This window comes from Malaclemys terrapin, chromosome 1 (assembly GCF_027887155.1).
Source record: "Malaclemys terrapin pileata isolate rMalTer1 chromosome 1, rMalTer1.hap1, whole genome shotgun sequence".
In the NCBI taxonomy this organism is placed as follows: Eukaryota; Metazoa; Chordata; order Testudines; family Emydidae; genus Malaclemys; species Malaclemys terrapin.
The window spans coordinates 262,051,871-262,076,156 of NC_071505.1; the positions used below are offsets into that span (position 1 = coordinate 262,051,871).

A 24,286-nucleotide genomic window follows, 5' to 3' on the forward strand; every position below is an offset into this window, starting at 1 on the left:
TAACTTTTGAAAATGTCTCTCTCTCTGGTTGAATGCAGAGCTAAAGACTCCTGCCTTTAGCACATATTGGTTTTGAAAAATTTTGAAACTTCATACAGATTATCAAGGATTATTAGAAAAAAACCTGAAAGGTCTATTTTTAGACTCAAAGGATTCATCATATGAAGGACATTACAGTTTTGCACAAACTAACCGTAGCTCATAACGACTTGCACAAACTAACTATAATTGTAACTAATTGCAATTTGTACAAACTAACCTCCATAATAAGTGAGCACTATGATCAGTGGTAGATGGTCTTCTGTGATTATATCAAAATGCAAGAGTATACCTGCTCTTGATGACTTCTAGAACCATGTAACTGTATTCCTTTGTGTCCTCCCAACTGTTCTCCTTTGCAACTTTTTTTTTAATTTAATTTCACTTTATTTTATTTTGCAGGAGTTACCAGATATAAAGGATGCCTAAGTTTCTTCACTGGACAGTTACCATTAAAAGAAAAAAAAATAGAAGCATGTTTTAGAGGAATAAATACCAGGGAGAGAGAGGAGTTATTTAAGTTAAGCACCAATGTGGACACAAACAAATGGATATAAACTGGTCATCAACAAGTTTAGGCTCGAAATTAGGCAAAGGTTTCTAACCATCAGAGGAGTGAAGTTCTGGAACAGCCTTGCAATAGGAGCAGTGTGGGGAAAAAAAACCCTCAAGACTCCTATGAATTCCAGCTGTTGCATGGGGTCAAAGTGGACTTTGGGGTATTTAGTTGTAGACCTAGTTGTAGGAATAGATCTATAGTCTTTCATGTGTCTCTAAAGGTGTCGGTGAAGGTATGTGCTTAGAGCAAAATCATCTAGATACGGAAATAACATAATGCCTTGTTTGCGAAGGTGTGTCGTTAACACGAAAATGACCTTTGAGAACACCCTAGGTGCCAAAGATAGACCGAATGGGAGCACTTTGTATTGGAAATTATCTTGACCCAGAGTGAACCTTAGGAACCTCCTGTGGGATGGGTGGATTGTGATATGAAAGTAATTGTCTTGTAGATTAAGTGCCGAGAACCTGTCCCCCTGGTCAAGAGACCCCCAGTCACTTCCAGTCCTTATCATATGGGTGTCATTTTAGCATGGTGCTGTCTGCCACGTTCATCAACAGTGTCAACAACCAGTAAATTTGGGGAAGGATAAGAAAACAGTAAGTCTCTGTCTTTAGAGGGAACATAATATACCGTATTTGTCCACCTTTTTGCACATCGGGGGATATTGTGGTTGGTGTCTGCCATATAGTTTTTACCAGATCAAGCAGCACCTCGTTGATGGGGAGTGCAATCTTTGCTGATAACGACATCTGCAGGATGTCTAGCAATTTATGCTGTGACTCTTTGACTTCTTCAAGTGGGATTTGCAGGGAATCCACTCCCTCTTAAAGAGATCTTGAAATTGCTTGAAGTTGTCTGCTGTAGTTGGTGGGGGAGGCATGACTGTGTCATTAGGAGATGATGAAGAAATGTTGGTCACCGGAGTATCTCCTCCTGTTCCTCAAAGGACTCCTCTTGAGGATCAGGAGATCTGGCTATTGAAGCTGAAGGAGATCGCCTTCCTTTATCCCTCTGGGTGATGCTAGAGGTCCTCAAAATTTTTTGTCTATATGCCACCCCAGCGTCCCAGTATGGCCACTGAGGTGGTGGAAAGGGCATGGGTGGGGGCATCGAAGGGTATCCATATTAACTGGGTGGGTGTCTCTTCTACTCTGGTGGTAGATTGAAGGTATCTGAGTTTCTACACGGCTAGCTCCCTGCTGTTTTAATGGAGACCTTGGGACAGAGAGTAAGTATAGGTGATCCCAATCATCCTCCTTGTAGCTGCCTGACAGGGTGGAAGAATCATGTCTTGGTGGAGTAGAATGTCTCAGTACTGCATGTAAGTCCAGGGATCTAGGTGTATTCATGTTGGTGCCTAGTAAGGGTGATTCAGGCATCTCCAAGACAATCAAGTCTTTGGGCAACCAAAATTCCTGTGGTACCAGAACAGTTGAAGTGGAGAGAGTCATCGGTACCGGTAGCCTTCTGCGTTCTGAAGAATGGCCAGCAAATGTCGCCATAGCCTTTTCCAGTGCAGGTGTACTTGGTACCAATTGTTTACAAGACTCCATCAGTGCCATTCTAGAGGAGCTGGGTCTATCTTTGCCCCTCCTTTCCCCCAATGGTACCGATCTGCTTGAGCGTGTCTTCTTAGGGTTTTTGAGCTTACTGGTAGTATCTGCAGCCTCAGAGGTTCCTAGTCGTGGGTCAGTCGGTGCCGAGGTTATTGACCGTGCCGGGGACCTCTTTCTCTTGGCTGATTCCCTACTTGGGGAACTTGTGGCCCGCTTTTTCGAGACTTCCTGAGATGAATCTAAGAATTTCCTCTTTGAAGTCACTGGACAGTATTGAGACTGATCCCATCAACATCATTGGATAGGTCTCAACGGGGAATGCTGTCCAGGGGAGGTCCCAGGCCCGGGGTTGGAGGCTGGTCGGAGTGAGCTTTCCATCATGAGCAGTCTTAATTTTAGCACATGGCTCTTTCTGCTTCTGGATTTTAATTTGAGACAAAACATGCACTTCTGAAGACACGTGTGCCTCTCCGAGGCAGCAAATGCAGCAAGAATGGCCAGCACTGACAGAAATGGCTTCCCGACAGGAAAGGCAGCGTTTAAACCCAGGAGAGCCAGGCTTTCCTTTTTTAGGGTTCACTTCCCAAACGAAAAGAACTAGAGGAAGCTAATTTACACTCAGGAGATTAAAAAAAAATTGCACGTAGAATAGTTAAGAAATGAAAAGAGAAGAAGGAATTATTAACATTAACTAACAGATGTTTTATTATTACTATGGAAAATGAGTACAAAAAAACACTAAGAATCTCTGTCAATGGGCTCTGCTAAAGCTACGCACTTCAGGCCAGGGCAGTGGAGAAGGAACTGAGGGCGGTTTGCCCTCACAGTGCTATATAGCAGCAAAGCAGAGCGTGAGACTGGGAGAGGGCATGTATGGGCCAAACGGACACTGCTACCAAAAAGCTCCGATCTGAGGTGCAGGGACATGAAGACACCTAGAGTGGAGCAATCATAGGAACACTACTTGAAGAAGAACCAGGGAAAGCATAGTTAAGGTTGCATGGGCCTGGGCCTCTTTCAGCAATGCCCCAATATGTCCCGTTAGCACACATACCTTTACTACGCCAATCCTACAGCTGTGGACATAAACAAACTCTTCACATCCTTTTACAGTCCATTCACTCTCACCTACAAGACACCATCTAACACTATTAAATGATAAAAAATGGAAAAAAGGGTTGCCCACACTACCTTCCCTATGTTTCCCTGGAGCGGCCAATAGCCAATGGTAATTATTTGGATAATTACTCAGGGTGTCAGGTGTACCTACACCAGTTGTTCTCAATCTATTTACCGTTATGGGCCGCATATTCAGCTCTCTATGTGTTATGTGGGCCACATCCACACAATATATATAGTATCAGAGGGGTAGCCGTGTTAGTCTGGATCTGTAAAAAGCAACAGAGAGTCCTGTGGCACCTTTAAGACTAACAGATGCATTGGAGCATCTTTAAGACTAACAGATGTATTGGAGCATCTGTTAGTCTTAAAGGTGCCACAGGACTCTCTGTTGCTTTTTACAATATATATAGTACTTGTATAGTCCTGAGGATGTCACATGGGCCATGGGTGCTGATTGGGCCACAGGTTGAGAACCACTGACCTATACTAAATGTTGGAGGCAGTAGTTGGTAAAGGTGTGTTTGTGCCAAGAGGACATATGTGGATTACTTTGAGGTGTGTGACAGAGCTGTGATTATAAAATAAGACCTGTTTAACATCCTTCTATATGAGCAAGCAAAGGAAAGAGCTGGATGTGTACCTTCAGGATGTTATGTAATTAGCAGGGCACAGGGGTTATACTACGAGGGTACTGTCAGTAGGAAGATGGGAAATGAGAGCAATCTAAGCATTTATTATCTTCAGGCACTTCTGGTAAAGAGAGTGTGGTCAGTGTCTGGTGTAGCTGTACTGAATGGTGAAGGAAGCAGTGAGCTCTGCTTGGTAGAGGTGTGTTTGTGAGATCTGTAGATTACTCTGAGGTATGTGACTAGAGTTGTCATTGTGATTGGAGGAGATCTGTTTTCCACCCTCTCGTGTGTAAGGAGAGGAAAGGGAACAGGTGCATGAGTACCTTTAAGATGCAGTATGCATCATTTCTGTGACAAATTGTGTAAGTTATATCTGTAGCAGGTTTTGGTGCTTTTATGACAAAAGGAGCAGTGAGGTGGAATATGAGAGGATTCTAATGCTTTAATGATGGTTACATGAAATTGTAGGTTCAGATGGCATCCTGTATAAAATATACACCAGGAATAAGGCCCAGCTCATTTCTGCCCAAGTGCATTATTGCAATCTCTGGTAGATCACAACCAGTTAAGATACTGCAGAGTGGACAAAACATGATGCCAGTGCAGGCCACCTCTCTCCACTCAATCAGCCTGTGGCAGTAATCCCCACGTCATGATGTATTCCTTGCTCTCCTGCAAATTTCTGTAACTCTGTGACCCAGGAATCACCCAGAAACCACACACTGACAACTCTGGCAGCATATTTTCATGAGCAGTCAAGATACCTGCACTATCAGTTCCAAAACAGAGCACTACATGTTTGGAAACACCACATTAATCTGCCCTGAGATCAGGATGTAGCCACTTGTGGCCCGCCCTACCAGGGGCTAGTAAAATATATATTTTCCTCAAACAACCAGTCCAAGGCTTACCTACCATCCTTCCTTATTTCCTGCCCTCTCTGCAGCCACAACCCCTGTGCCGCTCCCCCCGCCCCCCGCACAAAGTCTTCTGCCTTTGGTTCCTTCCCACCTAATATAACAAATATTTTGGGTAGACTGGCAGCTATTTTGTTGAGTTCTCAGTAAACATCCTCATACAATAAAAACATATTACACCTCTACCTCGAAATAATGCTGTCCTAAGGAGCCAAAAAACCTTACCGTGTTATAGGTGAAACCGCGTTAGATTGAACTTGCTTTGATCCACCAGAGTGCGCAGCCCCACCCCCCCGGAGCACTGCTTTACCGCGTTATATCCGAATTCGTGTTATATCGGGTCGCGTTATATCGAGGTAGAGGTGTATATTATAACAGAGACTACTTGTAGCAAGAAACATTAGTTATTAAATCTTTACTGCACAGCTGTACAAAGGTTTGGAAAAGAAACATCAATGAAGGGGTGTTCACCGGGGCAATGGCATCAGCACATACACTTGAATACCCAGCCAGGCATAAAGTGGCTGTACAGAAGCCATCTCACTTTTTTTTTTTTCTTTGTTGAGGCATGCGCAGACTACACATCTATACAAGTCCTTCCAGACTACACATCTATACAAGTCAAGAGGTGAATACATTCTTAAATACAATTCACAATTTGGGTGCCCCAAAGGCTCAGTGGGTGCAAGGCACTACTTTGGGAAAAATTGACAGATTGAGACCATTTCGACCCATATCACAGCTATAGAGAGATCTCCAGCTCTGTGCAAAAAAACCCAAAAAAACAACCACTAGAAATTTTTTGAAAAATGTCTGTTTTTTGGAAGGAAGTAGGGGAGTCTTATATCTCCACACCCCCTAGCTCAAAGAACCCAAATTTGGGTGGCTAATCTTGCCCTGCACCTTCCTAAGGCAAACCAAATTTCAAAGGAATCTGATTAAGCATGTTGAAATTAGAGGGCTTAAACAGGTCAACCTTTAACCAGAGTTGAAACACACCCTTAACTATAGTGGCACATGTAGTGGCAATGTAATTAAAAGACAGTCTTTGCCCTATGGTCTACCCAAATTCAAAATGAAAAGAAAGTATAAAACCTGAAAAAACTTTTGTTGTAAACTGATACTGTTGGTGAATGTAATATATTCAAAACTCACTCCTTTACCCTTGTTCTGATGTGTACCTATGCTCTGACACATCACTCTTTTAGGGATCCCCTATAACATCTGATGTCAATAAGCAATCTGCCCAAGTCAGAGAATCATAAACTACCGATTAGGTAAATCAGTTTAGCTCCTTAACAATTCAGGATTGTCATAACACCTCACCATTTATGCACAGTAAAATAAACACGTTTAATTATGTCTCCATTATTTCACACATACAAATCAAATTTCACAAAGGGGTGTCCGCTGCAGACTGTGATGCATGCATATTTTAAATAGATATACTGTATATCAATTCACTTCTCATGTGCAATATGTGATTTCTTAGAAGTCTGATTATATGCTTAAAATTTGATTACTTTTAAACCTAAATATGTCAAATGCACATGTTTTCAATGATTAAGTCCAAGTCAGAGTTACTTCATTTTAAGTTTTTAGTGTAACATCTAATGAACGCATTGGTAGAGAAAGAGAGAGACTCTACAGCCTACTGGTTAGGGAACTCACCTGGGATTTGGGAGAACCAAATTCAAGTCCATGCTCAAAATGAATATTTAATTACTTATACAAAGTGAAACAGCTCCAGCAAGAGAGACTGAGAAAGGTCCACCCAAGAATACCCAATAGCCTGGTGGTTAGGGCACCCACCTGGGATATGGGCTCAAGTCCCTGCTCTGCTCATTACAATCTAGGAGCATGCACCAAGCTATTGGCTATAATTAGGGGTCTACTTAAATTGCAGAGAAATCACACATTTTTTGTGGGTTGGTCACGGCATAAACAGCAAATTCCACAGATGTGTTACACATGTGTGAAATTTGCTACTTATGCCATGACCAATCCGTAAAAAATGTGTGATTTCTCCACAGCATTTCTCAAACTGAGGGTCCTGACCCAAAAGTGGGCGGGAAGCCTATTGTACAGGAGTTGCCGTATTGACACCCTCACTTCTGCGTTGCCTTCAGAGCTGGGCAGCCGGAAAGCAGCAGCTGCTGGCCAGTTGTCCAGTTCTGAAGGCAGCACCAGCACCAGCAGCAACAGAGGAGCAAGGGTGGCAATACCATACCATGCCACCCTTACTTCGGCGCTGCTGTTGGCGGCAGCGCTGCCTTCAGAGCTGGGCAGCAGGAAAGTTGCAGCTGCTGACTGGGTGCCCACCTCTGAAGGCACCAGGGGGAGCGGCGGCTGCTGGCCAGATGCCCAGCTCTGAAGGCAGAGCTGCTGCCAGCAGCATCAGAGAAGTAAGGATGGCATGGTATGGTATTGCCACCCTTACTGCTGTGCTGCTGCTGGCAGCGGTGCTGCCTTCAGTGCTGGGTGTCCAGCCAACAGCTGCCACTCTCTGGCTACCCAGCTCTGAAGGCAGCACAGAAGTAAGGGTGGCAATACCATGACCCTCCTACAATAGGCTTGCGACCCCCTTGTGGGTTGGGGTCCCCAGTCTGAGAAACACTGTGCACTTTTGTATACTTTTACCCTATAATATAAGCAGATTTCACAGGGGAGACTAGATTTCATGGCCTGTGATGCAGTTTTCACAGCTGCAAATTTGGTAGACCCATAGCTATGATGGGATCTCTCCCTTTCTCTTGTTTTTCCACAAGAAAGGTCTGGGTTTTGCATGCTAGGGGATAGGCTGACCTGCCTGATGTGCCTAACTCCAAGAAGTGGCTCATGGCTCAAGTGGAGGGTAGCACCTCCTTCCAGCCTTTCAGATACTTAAGGCCCAGATCAATGGCAGTAAGGTGCCTAAACATCTTTGAGGATCTGGACCTAAGCCTCACCCCTTTCCTCTGCATTTCACTCCTGTCTAATTTAGGTGGCTCCCCGCTCAGCTTGCTGGCTTTTGATGATCCCTTCCGCAGACACCTAACTGTCCCCAGGCATTGTATATGCCGTACTTGGGGCTAAGGATTCCACTAGATGACGGGGCACCTAGGGCTTAGGTGTTGCAACACTGAGTGAAGTTCCTCTGTGGATTTAGCCCTAAATGCACAAGTCACTTTTGAAAATGAGGTTCAGGCTTCTAAATGAGGTTTTGGCACTTTTGAAAGTTTTATCCAAGATTACACTTTTCAGAAGTAATTCTATCCAAAAAAACGAACAGTCTGGGTATTACAGATGTGGGCAACTGCTTTGATAGGAATATGATAGATCTTCTGATTTCAAAATGGCCTAATAAAAAAAAAGCAGTAGTATTTATTGAAATTGCTAGGAAACTCAGACATTTTCAGAAGGGCATTAGATGTAGCTCCATTACATCCTTTGGTTATATAGCTAGATCCCATGAAAAGTTAGGGGAAGGCTCTAGTTTCCACTAGCCTTTATGAGCCGGAATTTGGAATGTTAATGATAAAAAAAACAAAATGCAGAAGGGAGGAAAGTAGGGGGAGAGACAGAGAGAGACCTGCAGAGATAAATAAAATAATTATCAGCAAAATCATGCAAAGTCAGCACTCTCATTGAGGTTTCATTAGTAAACAACATTGAACTTTCTGTATACTGACAAAGAGCAATCGTTTTCTATGTTGAGAAGTGTAAAATGCAACAGAATCCACAATAAGAGCACAGAAATGAGGAGAATTTAATCATTGAAACTGCAGATGTAAATGAGCAAGTCAGAGAACTAAAAAAAATTTCTCCTACCGCAGATGAAAAAGGGAAAAAATGGAATAGTTAAAATAATGCTTTACACTGTGAACACTGTGGAGCTATACCTGAAGAAGCACACCCTCTTGACAACACCAGATCCTTGAACTCTGATTCCATATCTAAATTACTTTATACTTGCTTTCCCCTTCCAATCTTGGTGTATAAGAAGTTGTTTGAGTATAAAAAGATAGAAAACGTATAAATATGTTTTTTATTATTACTTTGCCATTCCATCTAAACAATTTATTTTCTTAATTATTGCCGACTATAGGTTAGTAATAAATGTTACTTTAATATTATTTGAACACCACTACTTTGTAATACATAAAAAGCCCTTTAAGGTTACTTAATTTGTTATTTCCAGTCACAGCATATCTTTTCAAATCAATACATTAGTTTCAGTTTCTCATTCCTGATTAAGTTGTCTAAAGCTTCCATAACATGTGAAACCCTTTTTCCACTCTCTATTTTTGGATACCTCTGAACTTAAATTTTTATTGTAAAGCAAGAAAAATTATAGAAGCTTCTCTCAGAAGTATTAAATTTCCTCTCTCTGTGGTGTTTCTTACAAAGCTCTGTTTAGAAATAAAAGTTAATTTAACAATTTTAGATTTTTTTTCAAAATTCATTCACACTGCATGCATAGTAATATTTATAATACATAAAAACCTAACACAACACCCACAACTCTATCACTTTACTATTTGAAATGTTATGCAGAAAAGAATCTTATTGATCACTGAAGATATCTAGCTACCACGGTAACAGTATTAGTCATTGTTTTGAAAGTTGAGACCCAATGGAAACTATTTTGATATTCTCAACAACAAAATATTGCTTTTGTTTAAAAAGAAAAAAATTAAAGCAATAAGACATGATACAGTACAATGATACAGTCTTAGACAATAGCACTGCACTCGAAGTAGGATGATTGAATACAATGTCAATGTAGATATTTTTCTGTATTTAGACATCAGAATATTGTGGGCTAATAAACCAAAATATTAACCTACAGTACACAAAGACAATAATCCCAACAGGAGAGTTCTAGCTTCCTGATTATTTCTGTTGTATTTTCCCTCTAACTAATGACTGAAACCACATAAAAAAAATATATTTTTTCCAAGATTTACAAAAAACAAACCACTTCACACGCACTCTTTAGGCAAACACCAGTTTGTTCACTGAAAGTCACAATTTTGCTTCCCCTCCACTGTTCGTTCTGATGATCAGTTGGAAAAACAAATTACATAGAATACACCAGGAAGGTAAAAATCATCCACCTTGTGGGAATCACTCTCAAAGCACTGTCAGTTTTTATACCTACCCACCTCTACAGTGTCACTTTACATGTATTTTAAAACAATATTTAATGTGAGAATTAAAGCACAGTTAATTAAATTGTATTCTCCACTGAATTTAAGTATTGTCATAGAAATGATCCCACAGATAATAAATTGTGAAGACTGAGTATTAGATTTACATTTACTGAAACTGAGTCTATTACAGAACTTACCATGTGTGTCTTGTAGACTTGATTTAGGTTCTACAACATGCTGTGCTGGAGCATTCACTAAAACAGCACAAAAGAAAGAAGCTAAGAACAAATGTCTTACAGTAAACAATAACAGATGTATACATTCAAACATAGCAGATATTTACTTATACAGTAGAACCTCAGAGTTACAAACACCAGAGTTACGAACTGACCACTCAACCACACACCTCATTTGGAACCAGAAATATGCATTCAGGCAGCAGCAGAGACCAAAGGAAAATAAAAAAAGCAAATACAGTACAGTGCTGTGTTAAATGTAGACTACTAAAAAAAAAAATAAAGGGAAAGCAGCATTTTTTTTTCTGTATAGTAAAGTGTCAAAGCTGTATTAACTCAATGTTCAGTTGTAAACTTTTGAAAGAACCACCATAATGTTTTGTTTAGTTACGAACATTTCAGCGTTACGAACAACTTACATGCCCAAGGTGTTTGTAACTCTGAGGTTCTACTGTAGCACATTTATAAATTAATTACGGAACATATTTCAAGGGAAAGACAACATTTTACACCAACAGAGTTTCCAAAATAGTAAAAGGTTGCTTTACTAAGGAATTGAAGTTACAGTATTATCTAGTTGCTGGAGATGGAAGAGGTAAGCCTGAAATCCTGCTCTGCCACTTAGTTGCAGGTGTAAACCTGGGCAAGTCACTTAACCTGTTTTTGTCTCTGTTTTCTAATCTGTGAAATGCTTCCTATAATAGCATAGTTTGTCCCTTGTGACAGCAGTGAGGGCCCAGGGCCAACTGATTCCAATGCATGGCTCCTTTAAGAACAAGTAGTTCCAGGAAAGCTCCCCAGACCAAGATGGGAATGGTGGCTAGAAGTCATGCCACTGAGTGTTATTAAAGCTCTTAGCTCAGTTAAAAGCAAGCCTGGAGTCAGGAGAAGATTGCAGGGAGGATCTCCTATGGTGAACCATCATGATTGTGGGCTATGAAACCCTACCAGGATTCAAGTACAACCCCAAGAAGGCTGGGCTGTGGAGACTCTGCCCTAAGGGAAGGATGAATTTGAGTCCAGGGACCAGGGCTAGAAAAAGGCCTGGGGGGAGGAATGTCTCACAAGAGGGGCTCAGGGGCCACAGTGGGACTGGCAGAGCTTCTCAAGCAGAGATGGAACTGGGGATCCAAGAAAGAGCCGGAGTCAGAAGCCCTGAAACAGGGGTAAATTGGAAACCCTGAATAAGCAAGGGTAGAAGCCTGGACGGGCCAAAGGAATTGTGTTTATTTTGTGAGGATTCAATAAATCAGGCCCTAAGAGGGAGGAATGTTATGTTCTTGGGATTCCCTTGGAGACCTTTCCACTCAGCTTATCCACAACACCTCATCCAGTTCTGGAAGAACACTTCGTTCAGCTTTCCGGAATTCAAAAATCTCAGTTTAGCTCCAGCTCATCACTCAGGTTACTTTATTAGGCATGTAACAGCTCTTTGCCCACACTGGTCAGGCCCAGATGCAGGGGGTTTGATACCATAATTTCAATTCATGTCACACATCACACTGTGTACATACATTCTAGCTACTAACATCTACACTTCTTACATGTGAGGTCCAATCACTATGCAGATAGCTTAAGGCAAGCTTATCAGTTCAGGCTGCTCCTGCCTAATTTGTTTACTATAAACATACCCACAATCATTAGTTTAAAATTATTAAATGCCATGCTTTCATATCTCCTCCCTTCAAGTGTTCAGCTTTGTGCCTTGTAAAACCTTAATGTTGCAAGTCTGTGCAGGTTTGACACACAACAGAAAAGAGGCAAAGAACCAGCAGCACTGACACAATATGAAGTACAGTTAAATTGCAAGTGCTGATTTGATTTTTAAAATAAAATTTGTGAAGTTCAAGTATCAATTTGTAATGTACTGTACCATATGTACTAAGATAATTGCATTTTAGCATTTTAAATTAGGACAACTGAACCAAAATGTTAGACTCAGAAGTAGAATCAACCTAATTTATAGCCTTTTCTTATAGCCTGCACTTACCATCATGTGGTTTGACGCTTACTAGTGATTTTGTGGACAATTCTTTTATCTGAAACAGAAAAATTTACCATAAGGTGAGGACACAGTTAAAATGGATGCCACAAGACTGAATAAAATAATTGTCCTAAAATACAAGGCCTCAAATGAAAATTAAGTTAAATTATAAAGACTAACAAAATTTCCACTATTGCCAAAAAACAGGATGACAGGAATGATTATTTAAAATGCTACACATACGAAGAAATTTTGTTTTCATTGGACTCCGTCTCATTCAACACTCAAGCTGCATAGTGCTCAGTGAATGACGACCCGGCAATGTGGGAGGGTCTCAGAGCTCACACTCCAGCCCACCCCACAAATCTACACAGCAATGAAACTGCCCCATAGCCCGAGCCCCAGGGGCCAGCCGGGATGTTTTCTCTGCTATGCAGACATTTCTTGTATGCCATTCAACTATGCAATGAAATAGGCAGGGTTCCTAAGGGTGCCTGTATCATTTACTACATTATACTATCATTTACTACATGCTGTATTTCCAATTTCTGCAGTGGTGCTTGAAGTCCAGCCCCAATCCAACAAAGCACTTAAGCACATGCTTAATTTTAAGTGTGGGAAAAGTCCCACTGACTTCCTCTGGTCCCCAGCCATACTCACTACACAATTTAGCCTCAGTCACCACCCAGCCTGTGCAATGAACAAAGACGGGGTTCTGCAGAAAAACATTTAGATAATCATTAAGGTTAAGATTCTGTCACGGGTATTTTAATAAAAGTCAAGGGAAGGTCGCAGGAAATAAACAACAATTCACAGAAGCCTGAGACCTGTCCCTGACTTTTACTAAAAAAAATCCTGGTGTGGGGGGGACTAAAGTTGGAACACTACCACGGGCTGAGCTTCGGAGCTGCTCCAGCATCACGACTGCCACTGCTCCAGCCACAGAAGGCTGACCCAGCCCCAGCCGCTGCTTCAGCCCTGGGGCTGCTGCTCCGGAATCCCTGGGGCTGACTGCCAGCCCCTGTTCTGACATCCCCAGGGCTGACAGTTGCTCCAGCCCTGCCCCTGCAGAAGCAGTTGTGGAGGTCCTGGAAAGTCACGGAATCTCTGACCTTCATGACAGAATTGTACCCTTAATAATCATATAATTAAAAAGGTGTCCTGGGCCCCAATTGAGCAAAGCACTTAAGCCTGTGTCATATTTAATGTATAAGCGACAGGGGACAGATCTAAATTTGCTCAGGTACATAAAGGTTGATCACATATAGCAAGAGTTCTTCAAGATGGTCTCTACAAATTCCCACTTTTGGGATGTGCTGACGGTGCTTGGTGCACCCCACGCACGGGAATGTGCAGAGACTGCTTGAAGAACCATAACGTTAGCATTTCTAGACTTTTGAGGCCTTCATTATGAAACTCTGAAGTTCTTGTAATACAGTTCTTTGCAAGGAACTTCTTACGTTTCTAAAAGCAAAAAATAAATTAAAAACAATGATCATTTAGAGCTATTTGCTAGACAACAGTAGAACACGGCGTCCTGCATAATTTTTTTACTCAATAAACCAGGGCTATAAATGAATGTTTCTGAAGTATGTCTTATGTCTATTTCTTTCTAGTCAAGTCTTATTTAATTTCATCATGAAGGTTAGTTATATTCATTTAAATTCATCATCACATTCCTTTATAAACCCATTCTGATTTTGATCAATCTGTATCTATAAAAGTGCTCTTATTTTGTTCCTCGTAAATTTCCTGGTAGAGAGTCAGACTTGAACTTTTAAACTTCTCAGTATTTTCCTTGATCCTTTTAAAATATTGGTATCATGTTCAGTTCTCTTTAGTCCCTCATCCTATTTCCAGTGATGATTTCCAAATTCTTAATGCTACTTTTTAATTTGCTTGATATCTTCCTGTAAAATATACTACAGTATTCATTTTCCTACTGACACATTCTTCCATCCTTGGTATGTCCAACCCATCAAAGGTCTCAACTCATAGTGCGTCACCTGAATGGTACCTTCTTTCATGATCTATCCAGTCTAGCTTCCAGTTTCTCTCAGCAATCTCATCTGCTGTTCAAGCCCTTCCACTTTGAGGAACTTGGACTTTCATAGTTGCCTTTCAAAAATGGAGCCTTGAGATCCTTTATGAGACATTTTATAAACCAGGTAATGCTGATTTTCTTTGGAGATGTCACTTTTCTTGTACGGAGTTTGTCTGAGCCTAAGTACTCTTCTACAACTCCTTCTCTGAATATACTATTTAATTGTATTTTATTTATTGCTCAATAGGTTTCTGACTCTCAGCTGTAATTTTTTGTTATGGAAGATGACTTAAGAGTTGCCACTTGCTAACCAGACACACAAATCTTGGCCCCAATTGTGCAAAGACTTATGCATGTGCTTAAAATTAACCACTTTCTGAAGTCTGCAAAATCAGACTGTTGTTGATAAGCACATACACTTTACCACATAGATACATTAATAGATTTTTAAAGCCAGAAGGGACCATTATGATGATCTAGACTGATCTCCTGCATAACATAGACCATACAACCTCACCCAGTAATTTCTGCATCAAGCCCATAAACTGTTTGAACTATAGTATCTCTTTTAGAAATATATCTAGTCTTGATTTAAAGACGTGACGTGATGCAGAATCCATCACATTCCTAGGTTAGCTGTTTCAATGATTCATTATCCTCATGGTCAAAAAATTGTGCTTTATTTCTAGTCTGAATTTGTCTAGCTTCAGATTCTAGCCATTAGATCTCATTATGCCTTTTTCTCAGAAATTAGAGCAGTGTCTACTCTCAGAAATTTCTTCCCATGTAGATACTTGTAGACCATGACCAACTCAACTCTTAACCTTCTCTTGGATAAACTAAATAGACTGAGCTTGTTAAGTCTCGCAATGTGAAGTATGTTTTCCAAACCTCAAATCACTACCGTTGATCTTTCCTGAGCCCTTTCCAATTTGATAAATCTATGAATGGGATTATCTGATGGGGTTGACTGCAACAACAGGAGACTGAATTTGATGACCCAAGCGGACCTTTTTAGAAGTATGGCCACCAAAACTGGACACATTATTCCAGTAATGATCACACCAATGCCACTTATGGAGGTAATACCACCAATTCAAATTTTAGAAGAATATTGATTTATGAAAATTGGAAATTCATCCACAGATTACAGTATTTAAAAAAAAAAATCTCTTCTCACATGCCCAAGGTTTTAGATACCCAAGAATACTTTATAAAACAGACCTGCTGTTTTTGAGAAATAATCAGCTCGTTCTGTTCCTGAAGCCTCTGCCCTAGCTCCTCTATCCTTTTCTTATAGAAGATGTTACTTGCATTTAGGTCCTCTGTCATTGATGATTTAAGCTTCTCAATCTGTGACAGTAGCTAGAAAACAAACCATTGAAAAGTGACTAATTGTAAATATTACATAAAATTAGGGTTGTTGATTAATCACAGTTAACATGTGATTAACTAAAAATAATTAATCGTGATTTAATCGCACTGTTTTTTAGTTTTAATCGCACTGTTAAACAGTAGAATACCAACTGAAATTAAATTACATATTTTGGATGTTTTTCTACATTTTCATATATATTGTATTCTGTGTTGTAATTGAAATCAAAGTGTATAGTATTTTTGATTACAAATATTTGCACTGTAAAAATGATAAAAGAAACAGTATTTTTCAATTCACCTCATACAAGTACTGTAGTGCAATCTCTTTACTGTGAAAGTGCAACTTACAAGTGTGGATTTTTTTTGCTACATAACTGCACTCAAAAACAAAACAATATAAAACTTCAGAGCCTACAAGTCCATTCAGCCAATCACTAAGACAAACAAGTTTGTTTACATTTACGAGAGATAATGCTGCCCTCTTCTTATTTACAATGTCACCAGAAAGTGAGAACAGGTATTTGCATGGCACTTTTGTAGCTAGTACTGCAAGGTATTTAGGTGCCAGATATGCTATGCCACATTCCAATGCCCCTTCATGTTTTGGCCTCCATTCCAGAGGTTAATGACGCTTGTTAAAAAATAATGTATTAATTAAATTTGTGACTGAACTCCTTGGGGAGAATTGTATGTCCCCTGCTGTTTTACCCGCATTCTGCCATATATTTCATGTTATAGCAGTCTCGGAGGATGACCCAGCATATGTTGTTCATTTTAAAAACACTTTCACTGCAGATTTCACAAAATGCAAAGAAGATACTAATATGAGATTTCTAAAGATAACTACAGCACTCACCCAAGGTTTAAGAATCTGAAGTGCCTTTCAAAATCTGAGAGAGACAAAGTGTGGGGCATGCTTTCAGAAGTCTTAAAAGAGCAACACTCTGATGTGGAAACTACAGAACCTGAACCACCTAAAAAGAAAATTAACCTTCTGCTGGTGGCATCTGACTCAGATAATGAAAATGAAGAGGCGTTGGTCCGCACTGTTTTGGATTGTTATCGAGCAGAACCCGTCATCAACATGGACGCATGTCCCCTGGAATGGTGGCTGAAGCAGGAAGGGACATATGAATCTTTAGCGCATCTGGCACATAAATATCTTGCAATGCCGGCTACAACAGTGCCATGTGAATGTCTGTTCTTACTTTCAGGTGACATTGTAAACAAGAAGTGGGCAGCATTATCTCCTGCAACATAAACAAACTTTTTTGTCTGAATCATTGTCTGAAGAAGAAGTAGGACTGAGTGGACTTGTAGGCTCTAAAATTTTACACTGTTTTATTTTTGAATGCAGGTTTTTTTGTACATAATTCTAAATTTGTAAGTTCAACTTTCATGATAAAGAGATTGCACTACAGTACTTGTATTAGGTGAATTGAAAAATACGGCTTCTTTTGTTTTTTTTACAGTGCAAATTACTTGTAATCAAAAATAAATATAAAGTGAACACTGTACCGTTTGTATTCTGTGTTGTAATTGTAATCAATATATTTGAAAATGTAGAAAACATCCAAAAATATTTAAATAAGTAAATGGTATTCTATTACTGTTTAACAGTGCAATTAATCACAATTAATAATTTTAATCGCCCTACATAAAATATTTTATTATATAGTTTACACAAGCAAGGTTTTGGTTCAAATCCTTCTCTTTATGGCCCTGTGTAAACGAGTTTCTCTAGGGTGCCCCCCTTCTACTCTAATTTAGCCACTCCCTTCTCTGGACTTCCTCCCACTTGACTACAGCATCCTCTTTTTAAAGCTCCCCATTCCTATCACACAGGATTGGCAGGAGAGGAGGGGTGGGGCTACTTTAGAACACACAGCCTCAGTAGCCCTTTCCCTGTCAGTGCAGGGTTTGAGTCACACCCTAATTCAAGAAAGTACTTAAGCATGCGTGAGTTCAATGGGGTTCATGCATGTGTTGTGGTGCTTTCCTGAATAGGAGATGCTTTTTCTGAATCAGGGCCTATATCATTTTTAATACTCTGTGTGTAAATGAAAAAACGCAGAACGCAGTAAGGGATGTGCATATTCTTATGGACATGGTCTGAAAGTAAGACCTACAGGGAAATGTATATGACTAGATAAAGAAAATTATTTACAGTTACCCATGGCAGCAAATAATGCTATTTTAGAAATAATAGTTGGGAATCTGGGCAATGAACACAATGGGCTTGATTCAGGATCAGCGCTGAGTACGGGGCAGCATGCAGTGACAAACCCCATAAGGAATACACACAATTTTCCCCCTCCCCTACTCTTGTACCCAGTGAAGGTGTGTAAGAAATGTACTATATCCCTTTTCAGGGTGTTGCATGATGCTTCCCTGCTGCTTGCTTGCTGGGGGAGAAGTAGTAATAGCCATGCAGCCCCTGATCTTCCCATTTTTGAACTGGACAGTTCCAGATCATGGCTATGCAGCCGAATGAGACATGAAGGGAGGAGGAGGAAGGAAAAATAGAAACTTAGAGCAGGAATGAGAGAAAAAATAACTAGAAGAAAAAAGATAAAGACTGAGGAAGAGACAAAGAAAAAGTAAAATATGAGAATTAATGCAAAAATCAAATTCCATTACAATGTTTTTCCTGGAACAAGAAAAGCTCAAAGGATTCAGGACTAGAGAGACACAATGGGGGAAAACAGGGGAGGATGGAGGGAGGAATTTGAGATTCACAGCTGGAAAAGGTTGGAGATCCCCCCCGTTGGCCCATCAGGATAAATGAGAGCTACACATTGCCATTTTATTTTGCACATTATATTAACTACCTAGTATGCCAGGGGTCGGCAACATTGGCATGCGGCTCGCCAGGGTAAGCACCCTGGCGGGCCGGGCCAGTTTTATTCACCTGCTGACGCGGCAGGTTCAGCCGATCGCGGCCCCCACTGGCCGCAGTTCCCCGTCCTGGGCCAATGGGGGCGGTGAGAAGCTGCGGCCAGCACATCGCTCGCCCGCGCCGCTTCTCGCCGCTTCCATTGGCCCGGGACGGCGAACCGCAGCCAGTGGGGGCCGCGATCGGCCGAACCTGCCGCGTCAGCAGGTAAATAAAACTGGCCCGTCCCGTCAGGGTGCTTACCCTGGCGAGCCGCGTGCCAATGTTGCCAACCCCTGAAGTATGCAAGCACACTATATAGTACATTCTGCACATAGCTGAAAAAAATGTTTAACTCTTCAGGGCATGGACTCAGTCTCTCTGTGTTTCCACAGGTTCTTTAACAGCAGGACCCTGATCCTGACTGCTATCTTTGGGCACTACCATAAAAGAAATAGAGAAATACTAAATAATGCTATATACCAAAAGAATGTATTTTGAACATATATTCTGAATATCTAGGATGTCTAATCTGCCAGATGTTGCAAATTGTAGTAGTAGCATTGAGAGAGTGTGGTGTTTGCTTTTATTTCACTGGCTTAAAAATAGGTTGTTGGTATAAGCACATTGCTATGCAATCTTACCTGGCACCTTTCCTTTTCATGTTCTTGATGAAGGGCTTGTATTCTGGAAGTCCACTTACTTTCCTATAACGAAAGTAAATATTCATTTAAAGATTTTGTTTGTATTAAAAATTGGTTAATAATGAAGCTGAATTACATTATATCAGCATAAAAGATTATTAATACTGCAGCACTTCAGTAACCCCTTCCTTATGACAAACAATAATTGAAGTGTCTCGTAACTGAAATGTCTCATATGTTTGAGTGTAAGTGTTATATGTTATTAATCAAACTGGAAATTATGTATTCATAGGACCCTGGACATACAAGTCCTGTCTCTCTCATTTGACAAAATATAAAGTTACAATGATATATTTCATTTTGCTAATAACAAACATATGAGTAGTTTTTTTTTCTAAATAACAAATTCAAACACTGGTTAATGGGATTTATAGTGACAATGAAATAAAACACCTTAACTTGTGAAGGATGGAGTATACTTCCCTTTGTGGGAAGAACTGAACAAATTCCACCATGAATTTTCTTCGACTAAAAGAAGGGGGGAGGGGAGGAGAACCCATCACTAAAATTTTCTAACATCTCAGAGTTTCTTATCATTTGTTCAATTTTTAAATGTATTTTTCCAAAGCAACACTAGGATCAAGAAGGCACAAATGATTCCTTCCGCCAATGAACTCCACCCAGAACATATAGGGCATAGGTGAGAATCCCAGGCCAATGTGCAGTGAATCAGAAAAGAAAAAAAATTACTTTAGTAAATGAGAATTACAGAAAATTTATTCTGAATGTTACATTCTTATTTGTAGAAGTACAAACACAGAGACTAGCAGTAGTGATCACAATATTGTATATTCATCTTTACATCAGAGTACTACCTGTTTTTCAAGAAGTTGCATCATATTCTGATAATCCTGATCATTCTGAGGTCTCTCGTCCGTAAATTCATGGCTGTCTTTTAAAGTGCCTAAATTGGATTTCAGTTGAATATTGGACTTCTGTAATTCTAACAATTGCTAAGAGGAAAAATATCTGTTAAAAACCCAGCATTTAGTCAAGAAATTATTATAACTGTTTAAAGAGTTGGTGTATGCATCAGACTCTCTCAACAAATGTTTCTAAGCAGTAAAAATTTATCAGTTTTACTGTGATTACAAGGATGCAGGTTAGGAACTAGTACCAACAAACTAAAAGCAGTTCTACTAAATTCACGCACATAGCTTTTCTGATGTGCCTGGACACTCACAGATTTATCCATCATCAGAACACTTGGAAATACAACTTTTGATCTTTGTGACATCACCCCATGCAGTTCTACTCTCTCAGGACCTTGCTACAGAGGCTGTTCCTCCTCTTCTATGTCACACATAATCACCTAAACTTGGTAGGTGCCTCCAGATAGTAATGATAAAATACTAACCAATTGCAAAACAAGAACTCAGTGGTTCAGGATTAAGAAAAGAGTAACATGTAACTTGTAGGTAGGATTCCTTCATACAAATAAGTGCAATTCAGAAAAGAACTGAAAACATTTTGGAATTAAGGAGACAATACCAGAATATAACCATTAATTAATTAACTAATATTTTTTAAGTTTTATATAAGAACAGCTCTTATAATGTTAACATCATGATACTGACCTCCTTTGTAAAGGACTTTGAGATCTGCTGATGAAAAGCATTACATAAGAGCTAGGTATCTTATTATATGTTTCAAATAACAAACCAAGATCAGTTCATTACAGGCAATATTAACAGAAATTCCATATTTAAATCACTTACATTTTCTAATGCAGTATTCTTTGTAGCTAATTCTTTAAACTCCTTCATAAACATCTCTTTTACTTTCTCTATTTCATCAGCCAATTTCTCTTTTTCTTCCTCTTTCCATTTATGAAAAGATTGCAGAATTTCTTCTTCTTTTGATCTTTGATGTTCATATTCCTGAAATTATTTTAAAATGTTACTCTAAGAATTCTCTCACTCTGTTCTCACATACAAAACAATGCAACATTAAAAATGGCAAAGGTAATAGCTAAGCTATATGAGCCAAATGGTAACTTCTGTAAAATACTGTGACATCAATTTTTAAGCAGAACTTCTGAGTGAAACCAATTATTTGAACCAGTATTTTTTCCCTTCTCTAAATAAACAATTGCAGCTCCTACAGGCACTTGTGTATATAAAGGAATTTTGTCTAAATATTGCATCACATTCCTCTCTTAACCTTCAACCTGTAAGCTTTTGTTTTGCATTTATCACTCATGCTGTCCTTAACTCTTGTCTGAATAAGTCAATGGGAAGTTCTGCTTAAAAACAAAGGCCCATTTCCTTCAAATATACTGAAATTAATACTAGTTAATATATTTTAACCACAAAAGTTTAAGGCTACAAAGCCTGACCAATTTGCGTAATTTACAGACTTGAAAAAAAATATTCATATTACCTGTCTGGTTCTTGCTTACATGCTCAGAGTCTAACTGATCATGATACGTGGGGTTCAGAAGGAATTTTCCCCCAGCTCCGATTGGCAGGAACCTTGGGGGGTTTTCACCTTCCCCTACAGCATGGAGTGCGAGTTACTTGCTGGTATTATGTGGGTATATCTCACTTGGTCAATTCCCTGCCACTGCATGGGCCTCTTGCACTGGTGCACCTTGGCTTCTCCTATTCTCTGCCCGTGGCACATAATAGTTTAGTCTCCCGTGGTCTCTAATGAGTTGGTCTAATTTCAGTTGTTGGGGTTATTATATGGGTATTAGCTGATACTGGTGGCTTGTGATATACAGGAGGTCAGACTAGATAATTTGGTGGTCTCTTCTGACCTTAAAGTAAGCTAAATAGAAGTCAACAAAGTAACATGGCTGCAAAAAAAGCAAACATCATTCTGGGATGTATTAGTTGAAATGTTGTAAGCAAGATACGAGAAGGAATTCTTCCACTCCACTCTGGGCTGATTAGGCCTCAACTGGACTACTGTGTCCAGTTCTGGGCACCACATTTCAGGAAAGATGTGGACAAACTGGAGAAAGTCCAGAGAAGAGCAACAAAAACGATTAAAGATCTAGAAAACATGATCTGTGAGGGAAGATTGAAAAAATTGGGTTTGTTTAGTCTGGAGAAGAAAAGACAGAGAGGACATGATAACAGTTTTCAAGTACATAAAAGGTTGTTACAAGGAGGAGGGAGAAAAATTGTTCTCCTTAACCTTTGAGGATAGGACAAGAAGCAATGGGCTTAAATTGCAGCAAGGGAGGTTTGGGTTGGACATTAGGAAAAACTTCCTAACTGTCAGGGTGGTTAAGCACTGGAATAAATTGCCTAGGGAGGCTGTGGAATCTCCCTCACTGGAGATTTTTAAGAGCAGGTTAGACAAACACCTGCCAGGGATGGTCTGTATAATACAGGGATCAGCAACCTTTGGCACGCAGCCTGTCAGGGAAATCCACCGGTGGGCTGGGACGGTTTGTTTACCTGCAGCGTCCACAGGTTCGGCCGATCGCAGCTCCCACTGGCCGCGGTTCGCCGTTCCAGGCCAATGGGGGTTGCGGGAAGCGGTGCAGGACAAGGGATGTGCTGGCCGCCACTTCCCTGCTGGCCTGGAACAGCAAACCGTGGCCAGTGGGAGCTGTGATTGGCCGAACCTGCGGACACTGCAGGTAAACAAACCGTCCCAGCCCACCAGCGAATTTCCTTGATGGGCTGCATGCCAAAGGTTGACAATCCCTGATATAATACTTAGTCCTGCCATGAATGCAATGGACTGGACTAGATGACCTCTCGAGGTCCCTTCCAGAAAAAACAGTTACTCACCTTTGTAACTGTTGTTCTTCGAGATGTGTTGCTCATATCCAATCCAATTAGGTGTGCACGCGCGCCGCATGCATGATCGTCGGAGAATTTTCTACCCTAGCAACACCCGGTGGGTCGGCTGTGGAGCCCCCTGGAGTGGCGCCTTCATGGCGCTGGATATATACCCCAGCCGACCCAGCGCCCCCTCAGTTCCTTCTTGCCAGCTACTCCGACAGTGGGGAAGGGGGACGGGTTTGGAATGGATATGAGCAACACATCTCGAAGAACAACAGTTACAAAGGTGAGTAACAGTTTTTTCTTCTTCGAGTGCTTGCTCATATCGATTCCAATTAGGTGACTACCAAGCTTTACCTAGGCGGTGGGGTCGGAGTGAGACATTGCCTTGTGCAAAACCACTGACCCGAATGCAGCATCGTCTCTAGACTGCTTTACCAGCACATAGTGAGTGGCGAAGGTGTGGACCGATGACCAAACCGCCGCTCTACAAATGTCCTGGATCAGAACCTGAGCCAGGAAGGCAGTTGAGGAGGCTTGGGCCCTCGTGGAGTGGGCGGTGAGGCGTGGTGTTGGGGCACCGGCCAGGTCATAGCAAGCACGAATGCAGGACGTGATCTAAGAGGAGAGACGTTGTGAGGAGACCGGTAAACCTTTCATCCGGTCAGCCACTGCAACGAAGAGTTGCGTCGTCTTCCTAAACGGCTTCGTACGCTCAATATAGAAAGCCAGGGCCCTGCATACGTCCAAGGAGTGCATACGTTGGTCTTGACGGGCGGCGTGCGGCTTAGGATGGAAGACCGGGAGAAATATATCCTGGTTCACATGAAAAGCTGATACTACCTTAGGAAGAAAGGCAGGGTGGGGGCGAAGCTGCACCTTGTCTTTGTGGAAGACTGTGTACGGAGGCTCAGATGTGAGCACCCTGAGTTCAGAAACACGCCTTGCTGAAGTGATGGCTACAAGGAAGGCTGTCTTCCAAGATAGGTAAAGGAGTGAGCAGGTAGCCAATGGCTCGAAGGGGGGCCCTGTGAGCTTGGAGAGAACCAGGTTAAGATCCCACGCCGGAACGGGTTGGCGTTGCTGTGGGTATAACCGGTCTAAGCCCTTGAGGAATCTGACGACCATCGGGTTAGAGAAGACCGAGGAAGCGTGTTCTCCTGGGTGGAACGACGATATAGCAGCCAGGTGAACCCTGACTGAAGATATCGCCAAGCCCTGCTGTTTCAGGGATAGGAGATATTCGAGTATAAGAGGAATAGACGCCTGCAAGGGGGAGCGTGGCCCGCTGCTCACACCAACAAGAGAACCGTTTCCACTTGGCTAAGTAAGTGGTCCGTGTAGAGGGCTTTCTACTTCCCAG

At 41.0% G+C, this 24,286-nt stretch overlaps 1 protein-coding gene across 4 annotated transcripts in view; it reads right to left on the reverse strand.

Moving 5' to 3' along the window:
- Window positions 1-24,286, reverse strand: part of DZIP1 (DAZ interacting zinc finger protein 1) — a 78,901-nt gene that overhangs the window by 26,564 nt on the left and 28,051 nt on the right. For 3 of the 4 annotated variants that reach the window (XM_054012180.1, XM_054012169.1, XM_054012197.1), the window contains exons 5-10: window positions 20,899-21,060; window positions 19,996-20,133; window positions 19,121-19,183; window positions 15,449-15,589; window positions 12,187-12,235; window positions 10,158-10,214 (exon numbers count right to left, since the gene is read on the reverse strand). In XM_054012180.1, coding sequence (XP_053868155.1) covers window positions 10,158-10,214; window positions 12,187-12,235; window positions 15,449-15,589; window positions 19,121-19,183; window positions 19,996-20,133; window positions 20,899-21,060 — 610 coding nt within the window. The remainder of the gene's footprint in view (window positions 1-10,157; window positions 10,215-12,186; window positions 12,236-15,448; window positions 15,590-19,120; window positions 19,184-19,995; window positions 20,134-20,898; window positions 21,061-24,286) is intronic. The other variant, XM_054012188.1, reaches the window with a different exon arrangement.